General features: G+C 45.6%; 1 protein-coding gene across 1 annotated transcript in view; it reads right to left on the bottom strand.

Annotated features, from left to right (window-relative positions):
• The window catches only part of NOP14 (NOP14 nucleolar protein), a 30,056-nt gene that overhangs the window by 1,157 nt on the left and 2,547 nt on the right, over positions 1 to 26,352 (bottom strand). Inside the window, exons 2-16 of the mRNA XM_012737359.3 lie at positions 20,801 to 20,935; positions 20,144 to 20,285; positions 17,321 to 17,463; positions 16,149 to 16,283; positions 15,407 to 15,529; positions 14,807 to 14,938; positions 13,465 to 13,738; positions 12,419 to 12,549; positions 11,444 to 11,529; positions 9,495 to 9,630; positions 5,135 to 5,236; positions 4,275 to 4,428; positions 2,475 to 2,634; positions 1,829 to 1,976; positions 12 to 130 (exon numbers count right to left, since the gene is read on the bottom strand). Coding sequence (XP_012592813.1) covers positions 12 to 130; positions 1,829 to 1,976; positions 2,475 to 2,634; positions 4,275 to 4,428; positions 5,135 to 5,236; positions 9,495 to 9,630; positions 11,444 to 11,529; positions 12,419 to 12,549; positions 13,465 to 13,738; positions 14,807 to 14,938; positions 15,407 to 15,529; positions 16,149 to 16,283; positions 17,321 to 17,463; positions 20,144 to 20,285; positions 20,801 to 20,935 — 2,120 coding nt within the window. The remainder of the gene's footprint in view (positions 1 to 11; positions 131 to 1,828; positions 1,977 to 2,474; positions 2,635 to 4,274; positions 4,429 to 5,134; positions 5,237 to 9,494; positions 9,631 to 11,443; positions 11,530 to 12,418; positions 12,550 to 13,464; positions 13,739 to 14,806; positions 14,939 to 15,406; positions 15,530 to 16,148; positions 16,284 to 17,320; positions 17,464 to 20,143; positions 20,286 to 20,800; positions 20,936 to 26,352) is intronic.

Raw genomic sequence — 26,352 nt, 5'->3', positions numbered from 1 at the left:
CCAACACCCACACTTTGACCAGACGGGGGGTGAACAACTTCAGCGGGACGGGCTTGCTCTTCTCACAGGTCAGTGGCTGGTAGAGTTGCTTTTGGTTTTCCATTTCTGTCAATACGCTCTGATACAGCTCCTAAAAACATGCGACATGCTGACATTGTGATGATCTGTCCACCCTGTGCCTCCATGGGCCTCTCCTATGGGCCCCTCCATGTCAGGACAAGAGGACACAGAGCCTGTGGCCCCCACCCACCACAGTGGGATGGCATATTGTCACAACTCCCGCAGTCATGGCTCCACGGCTCCCCGCCCCAGTCATTAAGTGAGGGGCTGGAGGGTTCGTGCAGGTAGTCACAATACACTGTGCTGCTTGCATCAGAAAACACAAACAGAACCCTCTTTAGCAGAGGAACTTGGCAAGACAGGGCACAAGTGACCCACTTTTTATGGAAGCACACAAGAGAACTACCTTCCAAGCAGAATGGGGGCTCGACCAGTCTTACTGATTTGACCTTATTTTCACTCTCCCAGAACCAGATGGGTTAAAGGTGCTCACTTAAGGCCTTAGCTTCCAGAACGGTTGGCTGGTGGCTTCTGAGGAATTGTCCAGAAACTAGTTCACTAATATTGGTCCTACCCTTTTCCCCGTGCACAGGTGTGTCCTGGAACTCAGGCTACCTGGCCGCCTATCCCCACAGGCACAGCCACCCCTCAGCCTGTTGGAATGTAACCTCCAAGTGTCCAAATGCCTAATCTCCACAGGGACACAGTGCAAGGGCATGGCCAGCTCAGTCTACTCCAAGACCATAAACCTGTTGTGTCCCTTTGGCCAGCCCAAATTTTGTAGGACCAGAGGGTCACTCTGTCCTTTAAATGAAAGACAAGCCACAGCCATGTCTGCAGGAAGTGGATACAGATGCTATTGTCTCATCCTCATCCTCAGACCAGGCGAGGTGACTCCATGGGCATTGGACTGGCCTGCTCCATGCTCTAGGGACACGCCAGGAGTGTAACAGCTGAGTTGCTGTCCTCATGGAGCGCATGTCCTAGTGGGGCAGAGACAACAACAGCACAACGTGCCTGAGAGTGGTTAGCACTTGGAAAAGCAGCCCAGGTATCGCCAAGCACTGCAGCCAGGGAAGGCCCGGCTTCCCAAGGGCAGGGGACAAGCCACAAAGCCCAGGACAGCTCTAGGCAGAAGAGCAACTGTGAACTCAACCCTGAGGGGCAGTGCAAGGAAAGTCGCCAGGGCCCTGAAGCCAGGTCACACTGGCATTGTGCACAGCAGTCTGGACTTTCTAGATGATTCAGGGATGCCACTGGAGGTGCGGGATACGTGTGCAGCAGGCAGACTTGGAATGGACGTGCCTGGAATACAGAACTCGTGTTTGTGTACTCACAGGAGTGTGCAAGTCCAGCTGAGAAGCCCTCTCAGGGCTTCTTGTCACCTTGTGCAGGACCATGGGACAATCCTTAGGAAACTCAGCAGGTGACTGCAGAGCTCAGGTGCTCTGTGTGGCTTGGAGCCAACTGTCCAGACCCTGGTGGGGGCTGAAGGGAACCTTGACAGCAGGGCGTTGATGGACTTTCCGTCCATCAACCTCCGGGAGGTGACACCTGACGATGTGATAGTTCCTAGGTGATGCCAGGATCCATCCAGACTCGGCTACTCACTGTTATTTTATTTCCCACTTGTGCCTGTGATTCTGGAGAGATGGTGTCCCTGACTTTTAGAGCTGCAACCTCAATGACAAAAAGGCCAACTAGCCTGGTCCCAGCTCAGGGACGTGTCTGAGCTGGGCAGAGCACCCTGGTGGCCAAGAAGACTCACCTGGAGCTCGTGGGGGCGGCTGCAGTCCACCAGGTGCTCTGTCAGGAGGGCCCGGAGAGGACCGGTGATGGCGTGGAAGGATGGCAGGGTGCTGTACATGACCACACAGCGTTTCAGCAGGGACAGAGCCACGGCCACACAGGAAAGTCTGGGAGGACAGAAGGCAAGAAGGGGCCTAGCTCAGGCTACTTCAGTCACCCCAAAACCAATGACCTCGGCAAAAATGACCCCCTACCCACCAAGCTGAAAAGCGCGGGCCATCTCAGATCAGGGTTCAGCATCCACACCTATGGGGCACAGCACTGGGCACTGGACAGAAATGTCGCCACACTTCCCTGAACAGGAGGGAAGGCTGTGGGAAACAGTAACAACTTAAAGTGGCGGCTCCATTTTGGTTTCCAAATTAGTATTTGGGAAATCAAACATATTTTGACAGTTTAGGAAAGGTTTGCTTCCACGGGGAAAAGTGGCCATCATACCAGCAAGCCTCAGAAAACCTCTTAACTCAACATAAATCCAAACAGCCAGGGTAGCAAATTAGCTAAAAATAAGAAAATTTCTGGCAAATCAAAAAGCATCAGTGGTTTCTTCTGCCTTTTGTGCTGTTGGACCACCAAGTGCCCAGGAGCCTGCTCCCCGCCTGTACCTGATGTGATTGGCCTCAGTGGCTGTCTGGGTTCTCAGTCCACTCGCCCAGCACAGGGAGAGGCTGCTCCTCTGCCACGTGGCCACGTCCTCTCTATCGGAGACCAGGAGCACTTCAGAGTTCTTCCCATGTGCTCTGAAAGGGTGCACCAGAGCGTAACCTGAATTCCAAGTGCAACAGGACAGAGATGGCCTGAATATTACTGGGCTCACAGGGCAGGCTCCGATTTTTCACCACATTCCGTGGGTCGTGCCAGACACTGAGAGTTTCAATATGGACAGAGATGCTGCATACTGAGGTGGTGAAAGCTTTGGCGGAGGCAGAACTGACCCCGCCTGGGAGGCCCGCTTACTGCATGACTTCCTGTGGGCCAACTGTGGGCAACTGTATGCACTTCCTGTGTGGTGCATATCACATATGCTCCCCCTTCAATGCTTAGGCCACGACCAAGAACCGACCAAAGTTCCTGCCCTTGTAGGCGACAAGGCAGGAAACTGCATCCATGGAAGTACACGAAAAAGCAAACGGACAGACAGAAGGCAGGCAGAGGACAAGGCTGAGGTGGGAGTGCTGGGTGAGCAGGCGGCTAGAGTTCACTGTAAGGGTCAGAGACAGCCTCTCCGAGGGGTGGACATCAGCAGAGACCCGGAGGATGTGCAGGAGTTAATCCAGCATCTCCTACAAGGGCACTGAGGCAGAGGGAATGGCCTACGTGGGAGGGGAAGGAGGTGGGTTGGCCTGTCCCACTCCTCCCACAATGCCCAGATGACTTCTCCTTTCCGCTGCCACGCATGCTGAATGTCAGCGACCTGAGCATGGGTCTCCCCAGGTGGGGAGCAGGCTGGATGACCAGGCTCCTCTAGTGCCTAACACTGAGCCTGACAGAGGAGCAAGTGGTGTCCTGGGAATCAGCGCAAGTCAGAGCTAGGGACAGCCATGCAGGAGAAGTCGTGCTAGAAAGGGGAAGCCAAAGGACAGGCAGCAGACTTGGAGCACTGGAGGGACCGCCTAGACACTTCTCCAAAGGACACGACCGAAGGTGGGAAGCGACATGCCAGTGTTGCTCTTCAAGTGAGCGCCCTGGATCACAGGTACTCAGCAGCGTGCACTGGAACTAGGGGCTTGGGATCCTCTGCCTTACCCCAGCACTCCCAGGGGGAAGCAGTGAGTGCTGGGGACGGGATGCATCCAGAAGGGCGGTGGCCATGATGGGAAGCCCTTGGAAGGAAGGAGCACCAAGGTGAGGATACCAAGTAGAAGATCAACAAATGGGGAAACTCATTAGAATGCTTTCAACTCTCCTTCCTAAATTCCGAGCGTTATGGAAACTGTATAGAGCTGAGCTGTCCACTTGAGCCACATAGTGATTTAAAATTTTCTTACTGTCACATAAGAAAAATTAAAATGATTAATTTAAATAAAACATTTCATTTAACCCAAAATATCAAATTATTTCAACACATAATATAAAAAATTACTAAGATATTATATATACATGTGGCCCTGAGTCCTGGCTATCTGGGTGTATTTCACATTCGGGCACATCTCAGTTCAGACCTGCCACATGTGGATACCAGACACGGCTGACAGATAAGCCACACCGCTGGTGCACCACCAAGTGGTGTGCACACACGTTCACACATGGAGAAAGAGGATGCTCCTTGGGATGGCAGAACCAAGGGGTTTCTTGTCTTTTCTCTACTTTTCCATATTCTATACTTCCTATGATGAATATGAATCTCTTAAAAAAATTCTGAAGTACAAAATAATATTGGAAAAGAGCTCCTCAGATCCACTCACCTTGGCTTTGTTTGTTTGGCGTTGCTATATAAAGAATCCCAAGAATATAATTCACGAGCTCAGGTATAAACCTCTGAGACAAAGACACATACTCCAGGAACAAGCAGCACACAAACAGGCCCTTCACCACGTCTTGGAGTGACAGGACAGGGCACTGCAAAGGAACACAGTGGACAGTCACTGCTCTGAAATAACGTTCTGGAATATTCCCAGATGAACTGCAGACACGGGGAGCTTCATCTGTGCAGAGGGAATCCCTGCATCTCACAGAGGTGCTGAGGGCATCTTTGTCTTGTGAAGACAAGACAACGAGCTTTACTACTATATTGATTATAAAGTTCCTCACTGCTGTATCCATTATAAAGTTCTCTATTGTTGTACTGATTATAAAGTTCCTTACTGCTGTATTGATTATAAAGTTCTACCATGTATAGGGGGACGATCACTGCAATAAGCATGCACCAATCAAACGCCTATGAATGAAAAAAAAACTTGAGCTCTCCTAAGCCAAAAGGGGAACAAAAGCCCTTATCACACTTGATACCTTAACCACTAATTTGATAGGCTGTTTTCTGAGTCACACCCTCTGTAACTCTTGAGTTGCTAAACAGTCTCCCCAAATCCCACCTGGGGCTGCTGGAGCTAGGGTGCTGTTGAGAGGCTGGGGCCAGTTCTGATCCAGAACTCCTCCCTCCAGAACAGGCCCCTGCAGACAGGTTTTCTGACGCCTGGCTTCAGGAGTCAATCTCCATGATCCTTGAACAGCCATGCTCTTATTCAGCAAGGCCCCCAGGAGATATGGGTCTGATGGCCTTTGGCGAAGCGGAGCTGGCCCACACCATGTGGAGGAGAGGACACACCTTAGTGAGCAGCTGGCTCATGCACACCAGGGCAGGAGTCACGACTGGGTGCCAGAAGTCAGAGGTCGGAAACAGCAGCCCCACAATCTTCAAATAAATGAGCTGGAAAGAAAGTATATCATGTACATTAAAGAAAGTAAAATGAAGTTTAGAATAATGCCTTTCAAAAGGGCTCAGCAGCAAAACCAGTACTAAAGCTCCTGGTGATACAGAGCAGAGCAGCTACAGATAATGGATCTTCATGGAGACCTTGTCATCCACCTCCCCGCAGGGCAAGGCTCCCTCACCACCCCAACACACACTCACTCACACTCTGCCTTATGCCCCACACACAGCGAGACGGAAGGTGCGACGTTTTTCGTTCATAACTAGAAACAGGATGGGGCTGCCCTCTCTCGTGAGATTTGCAGGGTCCTAGCCTTAAATCTTGGTGCTTCGTGCTCACAAGGCCAGAGAGGGCATCTGCCAAGTGGGTGCTCAGTGCCTTCCTGCCTCAGCTTGGACGGAGGCAACTGGGAGGTCTCAGCATCCAATGCCATTGGTTCTGCTCTAAGGTCATCAGTTCAAAGGGAAGAAAAATCTCTGCCTTTCTAATTCCATTACACAAAGCACAGCAGGAAGAATGGCAAATGTTCTAGTTTGCTTCAGCCTTGGGCACAGACCTAGCCTCTGCACCACATCCTGACACTATGAAAATGACACGATGCCACTCTCAGAGCGGCCACAACAGCTATTTCCAGAAGACTCCATCTTTGTCTTGGCAGGAGGCAGTCTCTAATATCTTGGGTTAGAAACTTTATCTTCCCATATAACAAAGCACAATTTTGTCTCCACTAGAAGCTAAAATCAAGGCTAGGAGAGACAGAGATAGCAACTTTCTCAAATACAGAAAAACATCAGTAACTGTGTGTGACACAGCAGAGTAGCCGAGAGCATGCTCGGTGGTGAAATCGTGGCACCACACCAGTCAAGTGACCCTGGGCACACTGCCTGGGCCCTCAATTTCCTCCTCTGTGCCATGGGTATGCCAAGCTCATGCCTGCGGAGTCGTGGTAAGGATGGGAAAAGATGTCACATGTACTCAGCCTGCTGCTATATTGAGCAAAACATGCTACTTATCACTGTTCCTTCTTCACCTAGACCTTTAAAAAAATATTTACCCAGAAATATCTTACAGACTGCCTTAGCAAAACAGAGTTGAACTTTTCACAAAGGACAAATAATAAGAGACAAGTTGTTTCAATAGCTTCTAGTTCTGTCTGTCAGCTGTCACGCTAGAGTTGCCTGAGCAGCAGCCTGTCAAATGAAGCCCTTTTCCCCCAAAGAACTGGTTTCCAAAGCCACAGCCAGGTAGTGTTCAGGTACTACACTGGAGAGGAACCCTTATTATCAGGGATGGAGGGAAGCTTTGGGAATGGCCTCACACTCAGCAAGAGGAAAGACTTTTATGCTTGTATTGGCAAAGAGGAGTCCTCCCACCCCACAAATAAAGATGTTTCATTGGTTTGTTTTTATTATAAGAACATACAATGGCAAAAATCACTATAAGCAAAGTCAACAGACTTTGGGAAAAGTTTACATTAAATGAATGGTTAGTTTCTATGATACAGAATTCCCACAAAAATCACTAAGAAAGACCAACAACCTAATGGAAGAACTCGCAAAAAACACAAAAAGCCTGCACACAGAAATTAACTTGTCTTAAACACATTAAAAGCATTCTTAGCTTGATTCATAGTAAGAGAAATGTAAAATAAAACTATGTCAAGGTACATCACTTGTGTTTCATATTGGTGAAGAAAGGACAGACTGAACTGGCAAGGCTGCAGGGACATGGCCCAATAGTGTTAAGAGGAGGAGGAGAGGACCGATACCAGTCCCTCCATGGCATGCGCTGATGTGCACAGCCACACTGGACTCCACAGAGGTGAAATGAACCATAAATCAACAAGAGGACGGTGACAAGTGACTTGGAAAAAGGAGGGGAGAGATAAGGGTGCTGGGGTTGACGGGGCTGCAACTTTAAACGGGGTCAGAAAAGGTCAGTTGAGAAGACACTTAGCACAGAGACCCATGGGAGGGGAGGGGTGCAGCTGGGGCTGCGGAGCTGAGCTGATGGGGCCAGGGCAGGAGGTCTCACTGCTTAGCTGAGTATGTCTCCCCCTCACAGGACATGTGGACCAGAGCTCCAGGTTTCCATTCTGGTTGCTCAACAGGCCTCGGTTCTGATCATCCAACCTCCAAAGCCAGCACTTCTCACAAGCTGCCAGAGTGCAATTTCACATCACTTTTCCATGTAGGTACAAAGAGACTGGGAACACCTCCAAACCAAGGACTGCAACATCACCCTGAAGGGGGCTCAGGACAAGGCTCAGAAAGACAGACACCCGGCACTGCCCAGCCCACCTTTCTGGGCTGTGACTGCAACAGGCAGCCTCCTCTGTGGCCTACCTCGGGGTGCTGGGAGGAGTCAATAAATCGGGTCATGGAAACTCTCGGATGAGGGCCAGTCCTGGCAAAACCTCAACATTAGCAGTTACCATTATTAGTTTAAAACCAAAAAAGCAGAGGTCTAGGAAGGTCATGTCCCTGAGGAGGCAGGAAACGGTGCTATCCATCCCCATGACACAAAGCTGAGCCAACTACGTCTTCCCAAGATCACATCTGAACACACATGTGGCTGTTTTGTTTTAGATGATGACAGTAGCAAGCTATGCTTTGAGGAGACCTGTTGCGGGTAAGGCAGAGGCCACAGGCTGTACCAGAGGGGCTTCGGGGTTAGCACAGCAAGGCTTTCCTGCCACCTCGCTGCAGGGTCTCACCACAGGCACTGATACATCTTCCAGAGCACCAGGAACCTGCCACTGTGATACCCAAGTGAACTTAAGAGATACTAGGCACTGCCCAGTAGGCCCCATGCTCTCCTTTCTGGTCCTGGCAGGGACTCTTAGGATCATCACAGGGCTACTGGGAGGGCCTTCGAGAGGGCCCCCAGGCCCCAGGCCAATGTGGGGCTTCTAAGGAAAATGGGGCTCAGGGAGGCAAGGCCGAGAGGAAGCCCTTGCCAACCCCATGGCACACCCTGCCCTTGCCATGGCAGTAACAACACCACAGTGTGACCTACAGGAAGAGTCCTGGTGGTAACAACTGTTGTATACTGACAGCAGTGTTGAGGCAGTGACATGACCATGTGACATGTATTCACTCATGCATCCTTATGTTAGCCTCACCTTGTAGGTATCAGATTAGAATCATCACCCTATACAGCCGAGGAACATGGCTCAGAGAGGCAGAAGAACCTGCTCAAGACTAGAGTTCAAGAGGATGGGGTTTAAGCCCAATGCCTGGCGACATGCACAACTAACACTCCTCAGTGGAAAGTGGGGTCCAAGGAGGCAGAGATTCAGTCTCCTCGACCCAAGGCTCTCACCTCAGTGTCACAATCACCCAGCAATTGCTGGTTAGACAGCTAAATGTGAAGCAAGGATGCTGGGCTGAAGCTCACAAAGAACTAATCACAGGAGCCAGAAATGGTCTATGGACACCAGCTCACACTGTATTTGAGCAGTCTGTTAAAACCACTAACAAATTCTGTATTTTTAAATCTCTACTAATTATTGCTAATCCATTTCAGCACAAACACTAGAAAATGGAATAAACAGCATTTCTGAGCAAGTATTTTTTAAGTAACTTAAGTTGAAAACATAGCACAAGGCCATTATAGAACTGTTAAAGGGGCTGACAGCCCAGGGTAGGCAGGCAGGCCTGGGGTCTAACAGTTCTGTTCCTGCCACTGTTACCATGGCTACCAGGGTTTTTTTCCCCCAGCTTCTGTTTAGTTTAGCTCCTTAATTTCAGAATGAAACTAAGTGCTGAAATGACTTAAAAATGAGAAGAAGAACATGAGAATGTACAAAGTAGAATTTTCTTGGGTTGGGAAATAATACAGTGCATTAAAAAAAACCAAAACTTAAAAATCTCAGAACAGTCCAAATGTCTCTCAACCTTTGAATAAACAGAAAAACCAAGACCAAGCAAAACCAGCCCACAGGCTTAGGGCCTGAGGGATAGTACAGTGCTTCTGCTGCCTTCCAACGACTCTGCCATCAAAACCAAACACAAACACCATTTACGTGGAATCAAACCAGAACCTGTTACTATATACACTTCTTCATTGAGTTGATAATGGCAGGACCATGTCATGGGGGTCCTCTCTCCAGATCACCATGGACACTCTGGGGATCACCAACTTCTCATAGCCATATGCACAGCCCCCATCATCAGCCCTCCAAGCAGCGCTGAGCAGAAGCTGACCTGTGGTGACTGTGAGAATGGCTGGACTGAACCTGTCTCTGCTTACCACGTCCAATCCTGGCAATGCTGCCCGGCCTTTGGTCTCAATCATTTCTTCCATCTCGTGCATGGCATCTCGGAGGACAAATTTCACAGAGTCACTTGCAGATTCAGGAAACATCTGGCAAAGACTATACAACTGCCTATTAAGCAGAAACATCAAGTTAGGAGAGAATGATTCCAGATAACAAAAACAAGGAAAAAAACCTCCCAAACCATTTTCCTGTGAAGTCACCTGCTGTCTGGGTAAGTTAGAACTGGAAGTCCCTGGATGAATCCACTTTTCCTCTTACTGACATATGGCTGGCTTTCCTGAAGGCTCAGATAATTTTTCTAAAATTGTTTGTAATAGTTTAAACTCGTTTTTGCCATTTCCTAAAAATCTGGCCCCAACTTTTAGTAGTATTGGAGGTGATGGTATAAATAGTTCTATTGGTAACAATAATACTGTTGGGAGAACACCGTGTGTGCCAGCTGTGGCTGACAGTTCAAAGGGCTTTCCATATTAACTCATTTATTCTCCATGACAAGTACTTTTGTGGCAGCATTTCCATGTATGCAGAAGACGCTGGTCACACAGTGCAGGCCAGGAGGCCAGCCCCAGAGGGCACCCCTAGGTGACCACCCTAATGCCAGACACCAGCACTTGTCTCCCGACTGAGACCTCTACCCTTCCAGTGTTCTTACGCCCACCAGCACCCAGGCCAGGGGCCACCACGCAAGTCACATACTTCTGTACAGTGAACGCCAGGGCAGCCCACCCTCGCCACCCCTGTACAGCACACGACGGACATGCTTCCCTAGCAAGAGCTCTCAGATGCGTGCACAGCCTGCCCCACTGGGTTCCACTGAGGTGTGGACTTGAAGGGCACGTCTACCACACATTCCAAATATCTCTCAACCCATCCAGGGCTTCAAACTTCGTTGGTGAATAAAACAAAAAATTAGCCATACTTTAATATAAATAAGTGTGAAGAAGTTCGATTTGTTTGTGGTTAAAGTGACCAGAGCAGCAAATGTTAGAGCAAGAAGTCATCATCAAATTCCCACAGTGGGCCGGGTGCGGTGGCTCACGCCTATAATCCTAGCACTATGGGAAGCTGAGGCGGGAGGATCACTCGAGGTTAGGAGTTCAAAACCAGCCTGAGCAAGAGTGAGACCCCACTCGAGGTTAGGAGTTCAAAACCAGCCTGAGCAAGAGTGAGACCCGTTTCTACTAAAAATAGAAAGAAATTAATTGGCCAACTAAAAATATATAGAAAAACTTAGCCGGGCATGGTGGCGCATGCCTGTAGTCCCAGCTACTCGGGAGGCTGAGGCAGGAGGATCGCTTGAGCCCAGGAGTTTGACGTTGCTGTGAGCTAGGCTGACGCCATGGCACTCTAGCCTAGGTAACACAGTGAGATTCTGTCTCAAAAAAAAAAAAAAAGAACAGGCCGGGCGCGGTGGCTCACGCCTGTAATCCTAGCTCTCTGGGAGGCCGAGGCGGGTGGATTGCTCAAGGTCAGGAGTTCGAAACCAGCCTGAGCAAGAGCGAGACCCCGTCTCTACTACAAATAGAAAGAAATTAATTGGCCAACTGATATATGTATAAAAAATTAGCTGGGCATGGTGGCACATGCCTGTAGTCCCAGCTACTCGGGAGGCTGAGGCAGAAGGATCGCTCGAGCCCAGGAGTTTGAGGTTGCTGTGAGCTAGGCTGACGCCATGGCACTCACTCTAGCCTGGACAACAAAGCAAGACTCTGTCTCAAAAAAAAAAAAAAGAACAAATTCCCACAGTGAGTTCATGCTGTGAGGCCTGTTTACAAGGCCTCCAGGTAATTTGTCCACCTGGCATGTTGTCAACATTTTGTCTACCTTATTAATAACCTTAGAATGTATTTTTATGATTCTAAACAAGACAAAAATTGTTCAGCTTAGCCCCACACTCTGATAACACACCACTTTTACTTACACAACCAACTTATCAATTACTCTGAGGTCTGGCGGATCATCTGTAGCCAAATCTCCGACGTACTCCAAAAGGAAGCCAAACAGTTTCTGCAGGAACATTAAGTGGGAAATAGAGCTTAGTGCTCGGCACCAAGAACAAAATCATGGCATCTAACTCTCAGGTCACCCACACTTTGGCGACAACCAGGTGGGGTGAGGGACCTCAGGGCTACAGCATGAGCAGAACTCTAAAACATAAGCAAAGCCACTGCTAGAACCTGCTCAACGCTAGATGGTATAGAGAAAAGAAAGGACGAGGTGTGCTCTCTACAGTAGGGGTCCTCAAACTTTTTAAACAGGGGGCCAATTCGCTGTCTCTCAGACCACTGGAGGGCCGTTGGAGAGTGCGGTGCACATTCCACACATGTGCACTATGGGCTTGGGACGAGTTGGCTGCTAAGCAGGACAGGCAGTGGTAGCAAAAATACCTGGTGGGCCGGATAAATGTCTTCTTATCCTCCGCGGGCCACATGTGGCCTGCGGGCCGTAGTTTGAGGACCCCTGCTCTACAGAATGACAGACACCCATATGAATATGGAATCACAATCAAGAATACAGCTAGGAATGCGCCCTTTTTACAGTAAATATGTAGCATCTACTGAAAGAGAAAAAAAGCACGTTCACAGCTACCTATTTACCTAAAAGTCTGGCTTTGCCACCTGTTGGATATGCAAGCCTTGGTTTCCTCACCTGTGAAAAGAAGGCCCAAGCCTGCTGCAAGGCCAAGAGGAGGGGTGGGATGCCAAGCATGGCTCTGCCTGCTCCCACTGAGTGCCCCACAGCTGTCATCACACAGATAACCAAATGACAGGCTGGCCCTGAGGCACACTTTGTTACTGTACAACTTCAAGCAAGTCCGACACTCACAGAGACTAGAGGGTTATGTGCTAACATTCCTAATACTCAGCACATATATTCAATATTCATTCCAGCATACTTCTAATTTTGCTTTGTTTCCTACTGCGAGACTTGGATGGTTGCATTTCTGAATTCTCTCCACCACCAAAAGCTGTTCGTCCATTGATCTTCCTGACAATAAAGATTTCAGTTCTTCATAGGATTCAGGAGCTATCAAAAACACAAAACACACTCCATATGTAACATCTAAAGTGAGAATTATTTATATTTCTGCTCACACAAATAAAAACTAAACGTAAGATTAGTTCTTTTACTTTAACGAATTAGAGAGGTTAACACACATTTTGTAGAGTTGTTTATTTTACCTCCCAATTGCCACAATAGCATCAAATTGGCCAAGAAGCCTGTGACTTCACTGAACTGGGCTATCAGGACCATGCCCAGAAAACCCCAGGAAGATATGACCCCCACCTTCCCTCCGTTAGGAATCCACTTAAATAGCTACATCGGTGAGCCTCAGGGACAGGGTGCTGGTTTTTGTGCCCAGACTGCTTTAGAAGAGCTTAGCGACATCACCTTGTGAGACTCTCTCCCATCAGAGGCCATGTCCTGGAGGCCTGCCTCACCGCTAGTTTATCCTCTCTGGAAACAACCTTCAGTCACAGGACACTTCAGGTGACTTACTAGCGCTGGACAGTTTTTCTCTGTGTACAGAACACACTATATTCTGTCTAAGATGTTATGTGGCCAAACCAGAATGCCCAAGTCCAAACGCAGGGAGCCTTCTCACAGATAACCACCAACCTTCACAGCCCTGCTGGCCCACTATGCAAGGCTCACAGCACACAAAAGGGAGTGTGAAGACACCTGCCTCATCTGGGAGCTGATCCACAGAACTGTCCATGGTCACACACTGTGTCCTGGATCAGCAGACACTGAGAAGGATGACAGCACCTGCCCACACAGCAAAGACACACACACGGGAATGTGTCCATGCACTCACAAGCACATTCTTGGTCCCCACTCCACAAATGCAACCCCAGGAAGGGAGACAAACATGCACATAGTACAGCCAGGTCATGAAAGTTATCCTGAAACGTAAGAAAAGCCTGACTGCTTATCTACCTGCAAATGTATAGGGCAGCTCGGTGCTGGCAGTGTTTCGAGCCTTTTCACGAGTTATCAATCCTTTCCGAGGACTCTGATGCTCCTTCTCTGGCTTCTCATTTTCTTCCTCACTCTCTAAATCAGATGCCAGGTCTGAGTGGCTATCTGGGCCATCGCCCTCCTCTGGGTCCTCCTTACTGGAACCTTCGCTCTCATCCTCCTCACTCTTATCCCCACTGGCTTCCTGGCTTTGCTCTTCCTGGACGTCTTCCCCAATATTCATCTTTCCATCCTGGGAAGAGAGCAAAGACACAGGGCAGAGACAGTGGTCATGATGTCCTACAACTGCACCAGGATACTGTGCGCACAAAGTGTCAGTGTTTCTCACAGACTGTGTATTCCCTTTGTCCATGGGGCCTCCTCACCCACCCCTTCTAGGCCATTCCCAGAGCCACAGGGACTAGAGGCTCCCAGAGAGCCCTGTGCCAGGACACTGGGCAAGGTTTAGGTTTCGGAAGCGAGCAGCACAGGACTAATATTTGGAAAGTGTACGGGTTTCAGCAGCAGAGTGTCCACAGCATCCCACCAGTGGTTTGGGGGATGCACCGGGGGGCAGATAACCTAGTGTTTTTGCCATACCCAGTTTCTTGGTATGGAACCTTTCTGCTTCAACTCCCTGGCCTGCCTGTTTTTCTTCCCTTAACCCTGACTAATAAACTCTAAAAGGAGAAGATAGAGACCTTATAAGGTTCACAAATTAAAAACTACACAAGAACTGGGCACGGTGGCTCATGCCTATAATCCAGAGGCTTGAGACCAGCCTAGACAACATACCAAGATCCCATCTCTAAGAAAAACCATCTTTAAAAGATTAGCCGGGTGTGGTGGTATGCACCTATAGTCCCTGCTACTCAGGAAGCTGAGGGAGGAGGATCGCTTAAGCCCAGGAGTTAGAGGTTACAGTGAGCTATGATTGTACCACTGCATTCCCAGAACAAAATAAAACAAAAATTGTACCAGTCCTTAGAAACTCAATTATGTCAGTCAAAAATATTCGGAATTTTAACCTTCAGTTAACTTCCTCCATATCATGCTGAGGTCATGCAGACATAAACACAAGCGGGGATGCCGACAACTGAGTAAACAGCAAGGCGTCTAGCTGATGTGGCTATGCTAGCTGTGTCCCTTCTCCTGAGAGGGAAGCACCCCTAACAGTCTGCTCTATGAAGTCTGATACCCGAGATCTCATCGACACCTAGATGAAGAACTGTAGAGAAATTGGTTAGGTCCTTTAAATGAACACCAGGAAATGTGTTTTTAAATTTAAAAGAAGGAAAGAAAATGAAGCCAAACATCTTACTTTGTAAGAAAGCAAACGTCTATCATCTTTATCCAGTACAAAGCCATCATTTAAATCATCTGCTGATATATGTTTCGGTTTCTTAAAATTTTCATCCTCATCCTTTCCAAGCATTCTTCGAAGTCTTTCAGCCTACGCAGGAAGGAAAGGGATATCATACTATGTGCTCCTCAGATGTGTGACAGCCCAACCCCCAGCCTCTCAGTACCGACACCGGTGCGTCTGGCTTGCTTTCTGCTTGTGGTCTTCAGACATGCAAACACTTGGTAACGTTACATGGGCGACGTCCTTATTTAACAAATCAACTGTAAAACGCTTTGAGGCAGAAATACTCTCATTCATATGGATGGAAAATCTGTTACTGAGTCTTTGCGGTGAAATTCTGCCAACCTTGACCATAATTCATCACCTGCTCCTCTTAGAACAGGCACAAGGGCACCCTAAGCAAGCAGTCAGCTCAACTCTTTCTACTATTTGAAAACATAGGAGATGGGAAGAAGCCTGGGATGTGCTTCTGTTAAGACAGCTTCCCAGCTGTCCTCCCACCTGTCTCCCTAGCTGTGGCTGCCGAGCCCCCAGTGCAGGTGCCGTCATCCATACCTCCAGTTTCCTGAGCCGCTCCTGCTCCTCGTGCGCCAGTTCCTCCTCTGTTTTCATCCTGTTAGAGGGCTGTGCCTTCATTTCAAAGCCAAGCTCACGAACCATCATGTCATATGCATCAGGCTAAAGTGGAAAGGGGAAATTTTCTACTTTTATAACGGCTGGACGCTGTTATAGAAAAAGCTAAACCACACCTGCATCTTTTCTTCTAGAGAGAGATGACTGAGAAATCAGTGGACACTTTGGTCATATAGAACTTCTTTTACCCTAGAAAATTCTCTTCAGAATAAATCTGCTTTAACAAAAATAAACGTTGCTCACCTAAGCATTAAACCCTAAACATGGGAAGTTAGGTACAGCAACAGCAATAGCAAGGGTGACTCACAAAGATGTCCAGATGGCCACATGACAATGTAATCTGTGAAGTCCCAGATTCTGTCCTAGAATCCAGCTACTTAAGCAAATATAGCATTTCCCAACAATTTAGATTAAAAAGAATGCAGTAGGAAAAAAAACTAGAGTTTAGAGGAAAAAATAAGTAAATGTATATATATCAATATACAAGTATGTTACAAGGAATTTCAAACACCCATGGTCTCCATCCCAAAGCACTATCTATATCAAGAAATACCACTTTAACTTAAATCAACTTTGTCCTAACAGGAGTAGCCAGAAGAGATGTTCCGGCCTTAGCCTTTTCTCCACAGCAAAGTCAAGTTTGTTTTGATCATCTGCCTCCCACCTTGGGTTTCTCCTTTTTATCTCTGTTCTCTGACTTGGGAGTTTTGTGTGACAGGAGAATCTGGATTTCTTTCCAGTCTTGGTCCAGTTTCTCTGTGAGCTCAAGGGCATCTTCTCGCTGAGCTTGTCTCTCCCTCTGAAGAAAACACAACAGACACACCATTACAACCGGTGTCAATGCCAAGGACACAACGACCACTTGGCCAAAACCACGTTTCAACAGAAAAACAGACCAGGAGAAATTAGTACCTTAAACCCAAAGCTACAAAATTTCACCAGACAGAAATAACTTCCTGCTATAAACTGTTAGATGCTCTGAGAAGTTCACTACAAGTCAGTAAGAAACAGTGATGTTTTGTAAACCCTGATACACATCAAATACTAAAACCAGACAGAATAAGAAACACACAAGAGATATATTCTTGATAAGATTTAAAATATCCCTATTCAAAATGAATGCTTTTATTAAACTCATATCAAATACTACAAAGACGCTTAAGGCTACCTGCCCGTTTCACAGGTGCAAACACAGATGAAACAACCCAGGTCACAGTGTCAGACTGAGTCAGACAGGCTAGGCTTTGGATCCTGTGTCTGCACCATGTTTAGCTAGGAAACCTTCGACACACTCTTGACCTCCTGACCCCGCTGTTTAAATATGTGCCGTGGAGATAATAGTAGGGCCTACTTTAAGGATAAAATTATGCGTTATACATAAATATATATATATATATATATATATATATATATATATATATATATATATATATATATATATATATAAATACGGGGGCCGGGTGCAGTGGCTCACACCTGTATCCTAGCACTCTGGAAAGCCAAAGCAGAAGGATAGCTTGAGCTCAGGAGTTTAAGACCAGCTTGAGCAAGAGTGAGACCCTGCCTCTACTAAAAACAGAAAAACTAGCCAGGCACAGTGGTGTGTGCCCGTAGGCCCAGCTACTCAGGAGGCTGAGGCAGGAAGATTTCTTGAGCCCAGGAGTTTGTGGTTGCAGTAAGCTTTGATGACACCACTGTACTCTACCCAGTGCTACAGAGCAAGACTAGGTCTCAAAAAATTAAATACACACACACAGGCCAAAAAAGCTCAAGCGTATTTTGGTGAGCATGTCTTATGGTGGAGCTATCCCACATGAAGAATACTAACTAACCTACCTTCTCCTGTTTTGACTTCGCAATGAGCTCTTCAATCAGTTCCTTCCGTGACTTTGGCTGTTCCCCCTCCTCGCCTTCCTGTTGAAAGGTCTTTGTATGAAGGAGTCTGCTGCCTCCTCCAAAGTGCGTAGCAGTTAGCTCAGCTGAAGATAAAAAGCAGAAAACACCACAGTGACACCAGGTCCTATCTGGAAAGCACTTTTTTTAGTACTCTGCCAACATTTCCCCAAGAGCAGTCTTGAGAATTCCACATCCAAGAATAAAGTTCTCCCACACAATTGGCCTGCCCATTTACCCAGAATTGAGAATGGTGCCTAACATATAAACCAGTATTTTACAGATGGATGAATGAATGATTCCTGTGCTTCCTGGAAAATTTAGCATATCAGAAAACATTACTCATTTAGTGTTCTAGTAATTCAAAGTTGTTCACAATTATTACTGAAACGGAAAATTTACAAAGCACCAACGAATAAGGTTGTATTAATTATATAAAAAAGTCAGAAAAGGATTCATAAAAAAAAGTTCTCCAATTGAGCTTCAGAATTAAAGGCTAAAAGAAAAAAGAAAAAAAAAAGCTCTCCATTAAGTGTTTTTCTAAACATCTGTATTTCAGGTGTGAACAGTACACAGCAGCTGCAGTTTGGGAGTCAGGCCAACTGGGACTGGCAGCCCAGCTCTACATGGCTATGAGGCCCGAGCAAGTCACCAACTCGTCCTCAGCCTTAGCTTCCATAGCAGTAAAGTGGGGTAACATCTACCTCACAGGGCTGTTTTAAGGATTAAACTCTCCTAGTCTAAGAGAACATAACATGTTATATAGTTGAATAAAATAGATGTTTCCTTGTGACTCATTTTTTAAAATTACAGGAAATATATTTATTTTCAAATGTAAGAGGCTTTTCTTTTATAAATTACCTGGGTTTTGGTGAGCTCATAATCAAAATCAAAGGATAGAAAATTGCAAATGAATCACGTAATTCCCAGGATTCTGTTATCGGAATAAACAGAACCTACTTCCCTCTAGTCACATAGCATCAAGGTCCTCCTGGTGGTGAGGATGCTGCTGCTCACCAAACATGAACCAAGGCAGTCACCTTTGGTCATAGTGAATTATGATCCCCAAGTGAATGCATTTTACAGTTAAGGGCATACAAAAACTCTTGGACAATGAAAAGTGCAAAGAGAAAGGCAAAGAGGATGAAACTACTGGCCATTCCCTTTACAACCATGAAGCTCTGGCAGAGTCACAGGCCTATTCCTGGTGCTGTTACATGGAACAGTGGGTTCTGCAGCACAAGCTGCCTTAACTCCTAAACCTTCTGCCCCCTGAATTATCCAAATATCCAAAGGTAAGCCCAGGCTTTAACTCTTTAGCTTTCCACACACTAAAAAGACAAAAGGTTGAGGATTCGTTTTAGTTTTGTGCAGCTTTGTTTTGAAAAATGGGACGTATTCTAACTTATAAGGAATACAAACTAATTAACGACATGACAGCAACTTTATAAACAGGGCCCAAGATGGTCAGACTTGAATTGAGTCCTAAACTCAGTTCAGTTATATATTAACGCTATTTAAAGACAAAAATTAGTGTTTCATGTTATTATTTACTGATAAGAAGCTCAATATTATTTTCCTCACAAAACTGCCATAACCGATTCCACAGTAAATAAAGACTAAAATAACTATAAAAACACCACTGGGCATGGTGGCTCACGCCTGTAATCCTAGCACTCTGGGAGGCAGAGGCGGGCGGATTGCTCAAGGTCAGGAGTTCGAAAACAGCCTGAGCAAGAAGACCCCCATCTCTACTATAAATAGAAAGAAATTAATTGGCCAACTAATATACATAAATTAGCCGGGCATGGTGGTGCATGCCTGTAGTCCCAGCTACTTGGGAGGCTGAGGCAGGAGGATCGCTTGAGCCCAGGAGTTTGAGGTTGCTGTGAGCTAGGCTGACGCCATGGTACTCACTCTAGCCTGGGCAACAAAGCAAGACTCTGTCTCAAAAAATAAAAACAAAAACAAAAACAAAAAAACACCACTGGTATGGTATTAGGTCAGAATCTATAAAACAACAGGCAGCAAAGCAGTACAGTTTAGTATAGAAGACGCTTCTTAGGAGTCAGGTGGGTTTTATCTGATTCCCAAGTTGAGCTAATCACCTTACCTCTCTCAGCCCATGAGTAATACAAGCCCATGTATTATTTGAACCTTATTTGAACCTCATTTGTGAGGTTCAAATAAGATAATGGATATTGGCCAGGCGCGGTGGCTCACGCCTGTAATCCTAGCACTCTGGGAGGCCGAGGCGGGCGGATTGCTCGAGGTCAGGAGTTCAAAACCAGCCTGAGCAAGACCCCGTCTCTACCAAAATATAGAAAGAAATTAATTGACTAACTAAAAATATATATACAAAAAAAATTAGCCGGGCATGGTGGCGCATGCCTGTAGTCCCAGCTACTAGGGAGGCTGAGGCAGTAGGATCGCTGAGCCCAGGAGATTGAGGTTGCTGTGAGCCAGGCTGACGCCACGGCACTCACTCTAGCCTGGGCAAGAAAGTGAGACTCTGTCTCAAAAAAAAAAAAAAAAAAAAAAGATAATGGATATTAATGTGCTTTCTCAGCCCATAAAAGCACCTAAAAGTTCCAAAATGTAAAGAAAAAAAAAAAAAACCCTAAAGATGGTCACATGTGGAATTTATTGAGAGGTTAATGATCAGTGAACTTTCTTGCAACAACTTTTTCTAGAGGAAAAAGTCGCACAGTAAGCAGACTGCTCCTGGTTCTAAGATCCCAGGCCCGTGTGGCACCCCGGCCTCACCAGAAAGTGTTCCTCGTTCCTCGACATCACTGTCGCTATCCACAATGTCATTATGTTTCTCAATGTCTGCCAAAGACTGGCCATAATGAGTCAATTCTTCATCTTCATTTAGGTTGTAGATGCTTTTTTTCTCATGATGTCGCTGACAGAAGAGAAAAAAAAATCAGTTTCCTAAATTACCACATTCATTTCATAGCAAAAGATAATTATTTTTCCATTATATGTGAATATGACAATGCAGCCGAAGCAGCCTTGGAGGGTCTTCTAAGTCGTCTGAGCAATGACATAAACAGAGTTCACATAAGGGAATTCTTAAATATGTCAATAGGCCAGGTAAGCCACTGGTAAATCACGCAGTCTTACTAGCCCTGCCCCCGCCAGCCCTGCTCCTCAGTCCACTGGCTCTCCACTCAGCTCTAGTACACACTGCCACTATTTACTATGGTTAAGATATTTATCCATTCAACTAACATTTGCAGAAGGTTGCTTCTTTAGCCTAGCCAGAAAAGGTACACGATTCGAGGGCTATCCTCTGTACCTAGCGGGTAAATGCCCATGTACGTGTAAATGAACAAAGGGGAGAAACAGCTTTCACCTTGGGCTTGACTTCTGTGTAAAATGTACAGCAAACACCCTCCCTCAATTTTTTTTCCATACCTGTTGTTCCAAAGCAAACCTCTTCATCATCTTTTCCTCTGCACTTATGTTGCTATTGTACTCCCCAAAGCGTTTATCTCTAAATACATTGGATTTATCTCTTTCTTTGTACTCCTTTAGTAACGTCTGTGTACGCTGAAAAACAGATCATAAAACAATTTCGCAAAAAAATTCTTGTGATTTCCTCCAAAAGGGACATTTTTGGGGAGGGGGGGGATAGGGTCTTACTCTACCACCTGGGCTGGAATGCAGTGGCATGATCATAGCTCACAGCAAACTCAAATTCCTGGGCTCAAGCAATCCTCCTGTCTCATCCTTCTGAGTAGCTGGGACCACAGTGACACACCATGATGCCTGGCTTTTTTATTTTTTGTAGAGATGGGGTCTCACTCTCACTCACGCTCATCTTGAACTGCTGAGCTCTAGTGATCCTCCCGCCTTAGCCTCCCAGGATGCTAGGATTACAGGTGTGAGCCACCATGCCTGGCCAGAATGGTGCGTATTTTAAAGTTCAGAGCTATGCACTGTGATGTCAAAGTTCATACAGAATCTGCTTTCATCCATGGTAAGCCTTCTCTACTAGGAACAGAATTTTGAGAAGAGAAAACCAACTCACTCTCAATGATAATGGGGAATTACTTCAGAGTTTGTCAGTGCTGAAAGGAAGAGCAAAAAGCACACTAGCCAAGCTAAAGACATCAACTGTTCTTCCAGCTGCTTTACGGGTTAAGCAAGTGTGTACTTCAAGCTGGATTCATTTGGAAAAGTGGAGTAGGTTTAGATCCCTTCTATCATGGAAGAGGGTGGTTATTTCCCATCAAAGGTACTCCTGGGAAATGTACAGTTGTGCCTTCATGTGTGATGTATAAGACCATAAACAAGTTGATCACGTGGGGTCACAGTCTCTCTAGACATAACTATGCTTCAGAACATCAAAAGCAGCAATATTTTAAATAGAGATTCAACAACTAATAGCAAGTATCAAATAATTTGGTATTTTCCCAGTAGCAACAACAAACAAGTTCAATATTATCCAAAGTTGGCTGCCCTTAAAGTTGAATTCCCTAAAATAGGGAAAGGACAGAGGAAGATGGGGAATGACTGCAGCCTCAGTGGCTTGAGTTGGCTATATTAGGAACTTTTTCCCATTGCAGAAATTCTTACATTTGCTAAGGGACTGCCATTTCACCAGAGTTTATATGGCAACCAGGGATAAAAGGAATCGGTATCAATCATGACACAATTGGATCACCTGAAATGTTCCAATTCCATGGTTTTACAAACCCACCACAAAGTAGACACCTTGGCAGATATTTGAAATCTCTGATCTAACTAACCTCAGAATTGAATCTCTTGCATTCTTCAGGATTCCTCTAATTTGTGAAAAGCCACTTTGACAGAATGCACACATGTGGTGGGAAAGAGAGAGTGATGACTCATTTATCATCATTCTGGTTCAAGCTGTTTAAGGAGGCAGGCAGGCCAGATTTTGCTGCAGCCATAGGTCACTCTACCAGGGTCAGAGATGAACTAGAGGTTAAGGAACCCACATTTAAGGTAAAAAACAAGAGCTAGAAAAGGAGAGGAAAGGAGAGTGGGAGTGGAAGGGGTCAAGCAGCAGCCAGGCAAGAGCAGAAGACACTAAGTGAAGGACAAAAGAAGCACTGGCTGTGCCTGTTGATTTAGATTTAGAGCACGTTCCATTTAGGGAGGTCACCAAGGTATTAACAATGTGGAGGGGAGAGTGATGGGAAGACAACAGCTTTCTTATTTCACTTCAAAATATGAATACAGTATTTCAATTAAAATGCATCAAACCCCTCTGTTGCCTAAAGAGTAGGAAGCCATCAATTAGTTCAATAAATACTTCCAAGGCAATTTCTATCATTTTTTCAATTATGTTTCATGAACCAGTTTCTCTGCAAACCATCTGGGTTATTAAACCCTTGTAACTTCTACTGTGGTATTTAGTTCAGGTGCTAAACAAAATTTGTTAAAAAACACCCTGGGTACAACTTTCTGATGCTTTTTGGACCAGAGCCCAAAGTGAACCAGAGGGTTCCACTGCTGTCACTCTGTTCTTACCACTTCTTTTGTTATGACCAGTACAGCTCAGTAAGGGAAAAGCCCAGGTTTCTGAGATACAGTGAGTGCCAAACAACAACTCCTCCCTCATTAGGCAAACACCAGTGGGCTATTAAGGGTAATAAATAGAATGAAATATTGTGAGAGAAAGACCATATTCACATAACAGTATATTGTTCTAATTGTTCTATTTTATTATTAGATATTGTTGGTAATCTTACTGTGCCTAATTTACAAACTTTATCATAGGTATGTACATATAGGAAGAAACAGTATATATATAGTCTGGTACCATCTGTGGTTTCTAGCATCCACTGGGGGTCTCGGATCATATCCCCTATGGATAAGGGGGGACTACTGTGTATGTTTTATAAATGTAATCTATTACTAAACCTGTAACTTTTTAATAATGAGGCAAAAATAATAAATATTGCTTTTAAATATCTGCCAGGCTAGGCAAGCCCTGCCCATGTGTAAGAGGCAGGACTAGCACATGCACACCTCAGACCATCAGGTGACCTTCAACAGGGCTGAAGAAAATAAAAAAAAAAAATTAGGTTATTAAGTATGAAATGTCCAATTTCCTTAAGAACTAAGTTTGACAGTTGATATCTGACATCTCACTGTGACATTATTTTATTTTATTTTTATTGTGAAGGTACATCCTCAGTCTTTCAAATGCACATTTTGGCTTGTGATTATCTTTCAGATTTTTTTAAAGCAATTTTTGTGAAACCATGAATAAGTCAAAAATTCATGTTATCTTCAAATACAAATTCCGTCATGTAACTAATACAACACAGACGGCTTGAAATATCAATGAAGTGTTTGGGAAAGATGTAGTAAATGAATGCACAGTACGTGGATTGTTTGAGAAGTTCTGTTCTGGTGATTTTAATCTTGAAAATGAGCCATATGGGTGACCTGAGACCAAGGTGGATAATGATAAACTGAAAGCAATACTGGAAGCGAATCCATCTTAACATACGCATGAATTAGCAACAAAGTTTGATGTTACTATTCCAACAATATTGGATCATTTGAAACAAATGGACTAGGTAAAGAAGCAGGATAGATGGGTACTGAGTGAATTAAACGAGTGTCTGAAGAGAAATCGTCTTGAAGCTTGCCTTTATTTTTGCTGTCACGACATAAAGGCAAACCATTTCTACACTGTATTGTTACATGTGATGAAAGTGGATTTTTGACAATTGAAAGTGTTCAGTACAATGGTTGAATAAAGATGAAGTGCTGAAACACAGTCCAAAACCAAATATTTATCCAAAAAAGCTAATGGTGTCTGTTTGGTGGTCCTGCGCTGGTATTATCCTCTACAGCTTCATGAAACTTGGTCAATCGATCATAGCAGATGTCTGCTGCAACCAATTGGTCAAAATGATGAGGATGCTTGGGATTAAGCAGCCAAGATTGGCCAATAGAGACAAGGCCAATCCTCTCGCAAGACAATGCTTGACCATGTGTTGCACAAACAATGGTGTTCAAACTAGAGAAGCTGAACTTGAAAACTCTGTCATCCACTATATTCGTCAGTCCTTGCACCAACTGACTACCACTTCTTCCAGGCTGTGGACCACTTCTTCCAAGGAAAACTATTCCATTCTCAACAAACTGTAGAAAACACTTTTTGTGATTTCATCACCACTTGCTCTCCAGGCTTCTTTGCTGCTGGCATAAACAAGCTACCGTTAAGATGGCAAAACTGTGTCAATACTTCAGGCACATACTTTAATTGTACTGCTTCTTGCTTGAGATATAATATGCCACACTTTTGATTCAAAATTGGGCATTTCATATTTAACGACCTAAGAGTTGACAAGAAATGGTGTAAATATTTTTGGGCTATATTTAACTCAAGAAGGAGGAGTCAGGGCAGACAGCAAAACATAAAGGAGGCCCACATTTATGGCAGATCCTGCTTACATAGCTCTACAAACAAGTCACACACCCACTGTCCAGAGGCTCCTTAAGTTTACAACACAGAGGCACCACAGCTGGCAGGACAGAATCCTTGCCCACTGAACATATATCTCCAAAGGCCTCAACCAGCACCTCAGGGGCACACACAGAGAAATTACCTAGGACAGAAACAGGGGGTCTCACTCATCAGGACACCTCACCAACAACAGGAGTTCCAGAGGGCACCTCACATAGACCTAGCAGGTGACCTTGAGATTGTGGAAACCAGCTCCTACCAGCTCCACAACCTCCTGGCCAAGACTTTGTAAGGTGCTTAATTTAATCCCTGTCCCTGAGGCGCCATATCTGTAAAGGGGAGAGAACACAGTACCGACCTCGATCACCTGTTAAAAGGATTACGAGTTAACGGGAGAAGATGGCTTAGGACAGAGCTGGGCACAAGGTAATTGCCTAAGCATGTAAACATCAAGCATTGAGTCTGGCTTTACTAACAGCTCAGTCCCACTACTTCCGACTCGAAGAAAGTGAGATAACTGCTCCTTGCCTCAGTTTCCTCAGGTAAAAAATGGGAAAACAACAGTACTTCTCCCTCCTAAGGATGACTGTGAAGATTAAATGTGGATTTTGTGGCACAGTGCCTGACACACTTTAAGGAATCAATAACTATATTAATAACTGCTATGCTATAAAGTGATGTACTGGGACTGGCACCTGGCAGTCTTGACACAACGCTGCCCTCTTATTGCTATCTAAGTGCCCAAAGTGCTCTGATTGACCAGTGGAGAGAAGACAATCGGGACAGCACATTTACTGCCAAGCACACATGAAAAGTTCCAGGCCTACTGTGCCAGCCCCCTGTACCACTACACACACACACCAAGCTTTGACTCAAATGGACAATCTGCTGCCCCTCAGACAGCTCTGAGCTCCAGGCTTTTCAGTACGCTGGGACAATGTGCCTTCATGTGTGTTTCCCCTCAGTTCATGAACAGCTCACTCACCCTATAGAACTTGAATGGGATTTCGTCTATGAAGAATTTTCTCACTTTCTATTACATTTTCTCCTGTCTGTGATCTCTTAAGGCACTCAGGTTCTACTTTTGATCTGCGTTTCTACCATGAGCCAAGCACCGTGCATTCAAAGAGCAGCAGCAATGTCCCTTTCAGGCCTTCAGCACAAAGCAGGGAGGTGGACGTGCCAGATTCCAGAGGTTTAGCAACCTATTCTATATTGGCTATGGAGCCTGGTAAAGTAATAGAAGTGGTGTGACCTGGCTGGCCCGTTATAGACTTTGGGAGATAAGGCAGGCCTTTTTGGACAAAGCAAGAGTATGCAAGAGGTGAAGAAGGACAACAGCCAGACTGTGAAGGAGTCTGAGAATAACAAGCCAAGAAGTTGAAGTTTAATAGCTAATATTGCTCACACCTGTAATCCTAGCCCTCAGGTAGGCTAAGGTGGGAGGATCCCTTAAGCTTAGGAGTTTGAGACCGGCCTGAGCAAGAGCAAGATCTGGTCTCTACAAAAAATA

The sequence above is a fragment of the Microcebus murinus genome, chromosome 16, assembly GCF_040939455.1.
Source record: "Microcebus murinus isolate Inina chromosome 16, M.murinus_Inina_mat1.0, whole genome shotgun sequence".
NCBI lineage: Eukaryota > Metazoa > Chordata > Mammalia > Primates > Cheirogaleidae > Microcebus > Microcebus murinus.
The sequence above is the reverse complement of the archived record's forward strand: the minus strand, read 5'-3'. Positions and strand labels throughout refer to the sequence as shown.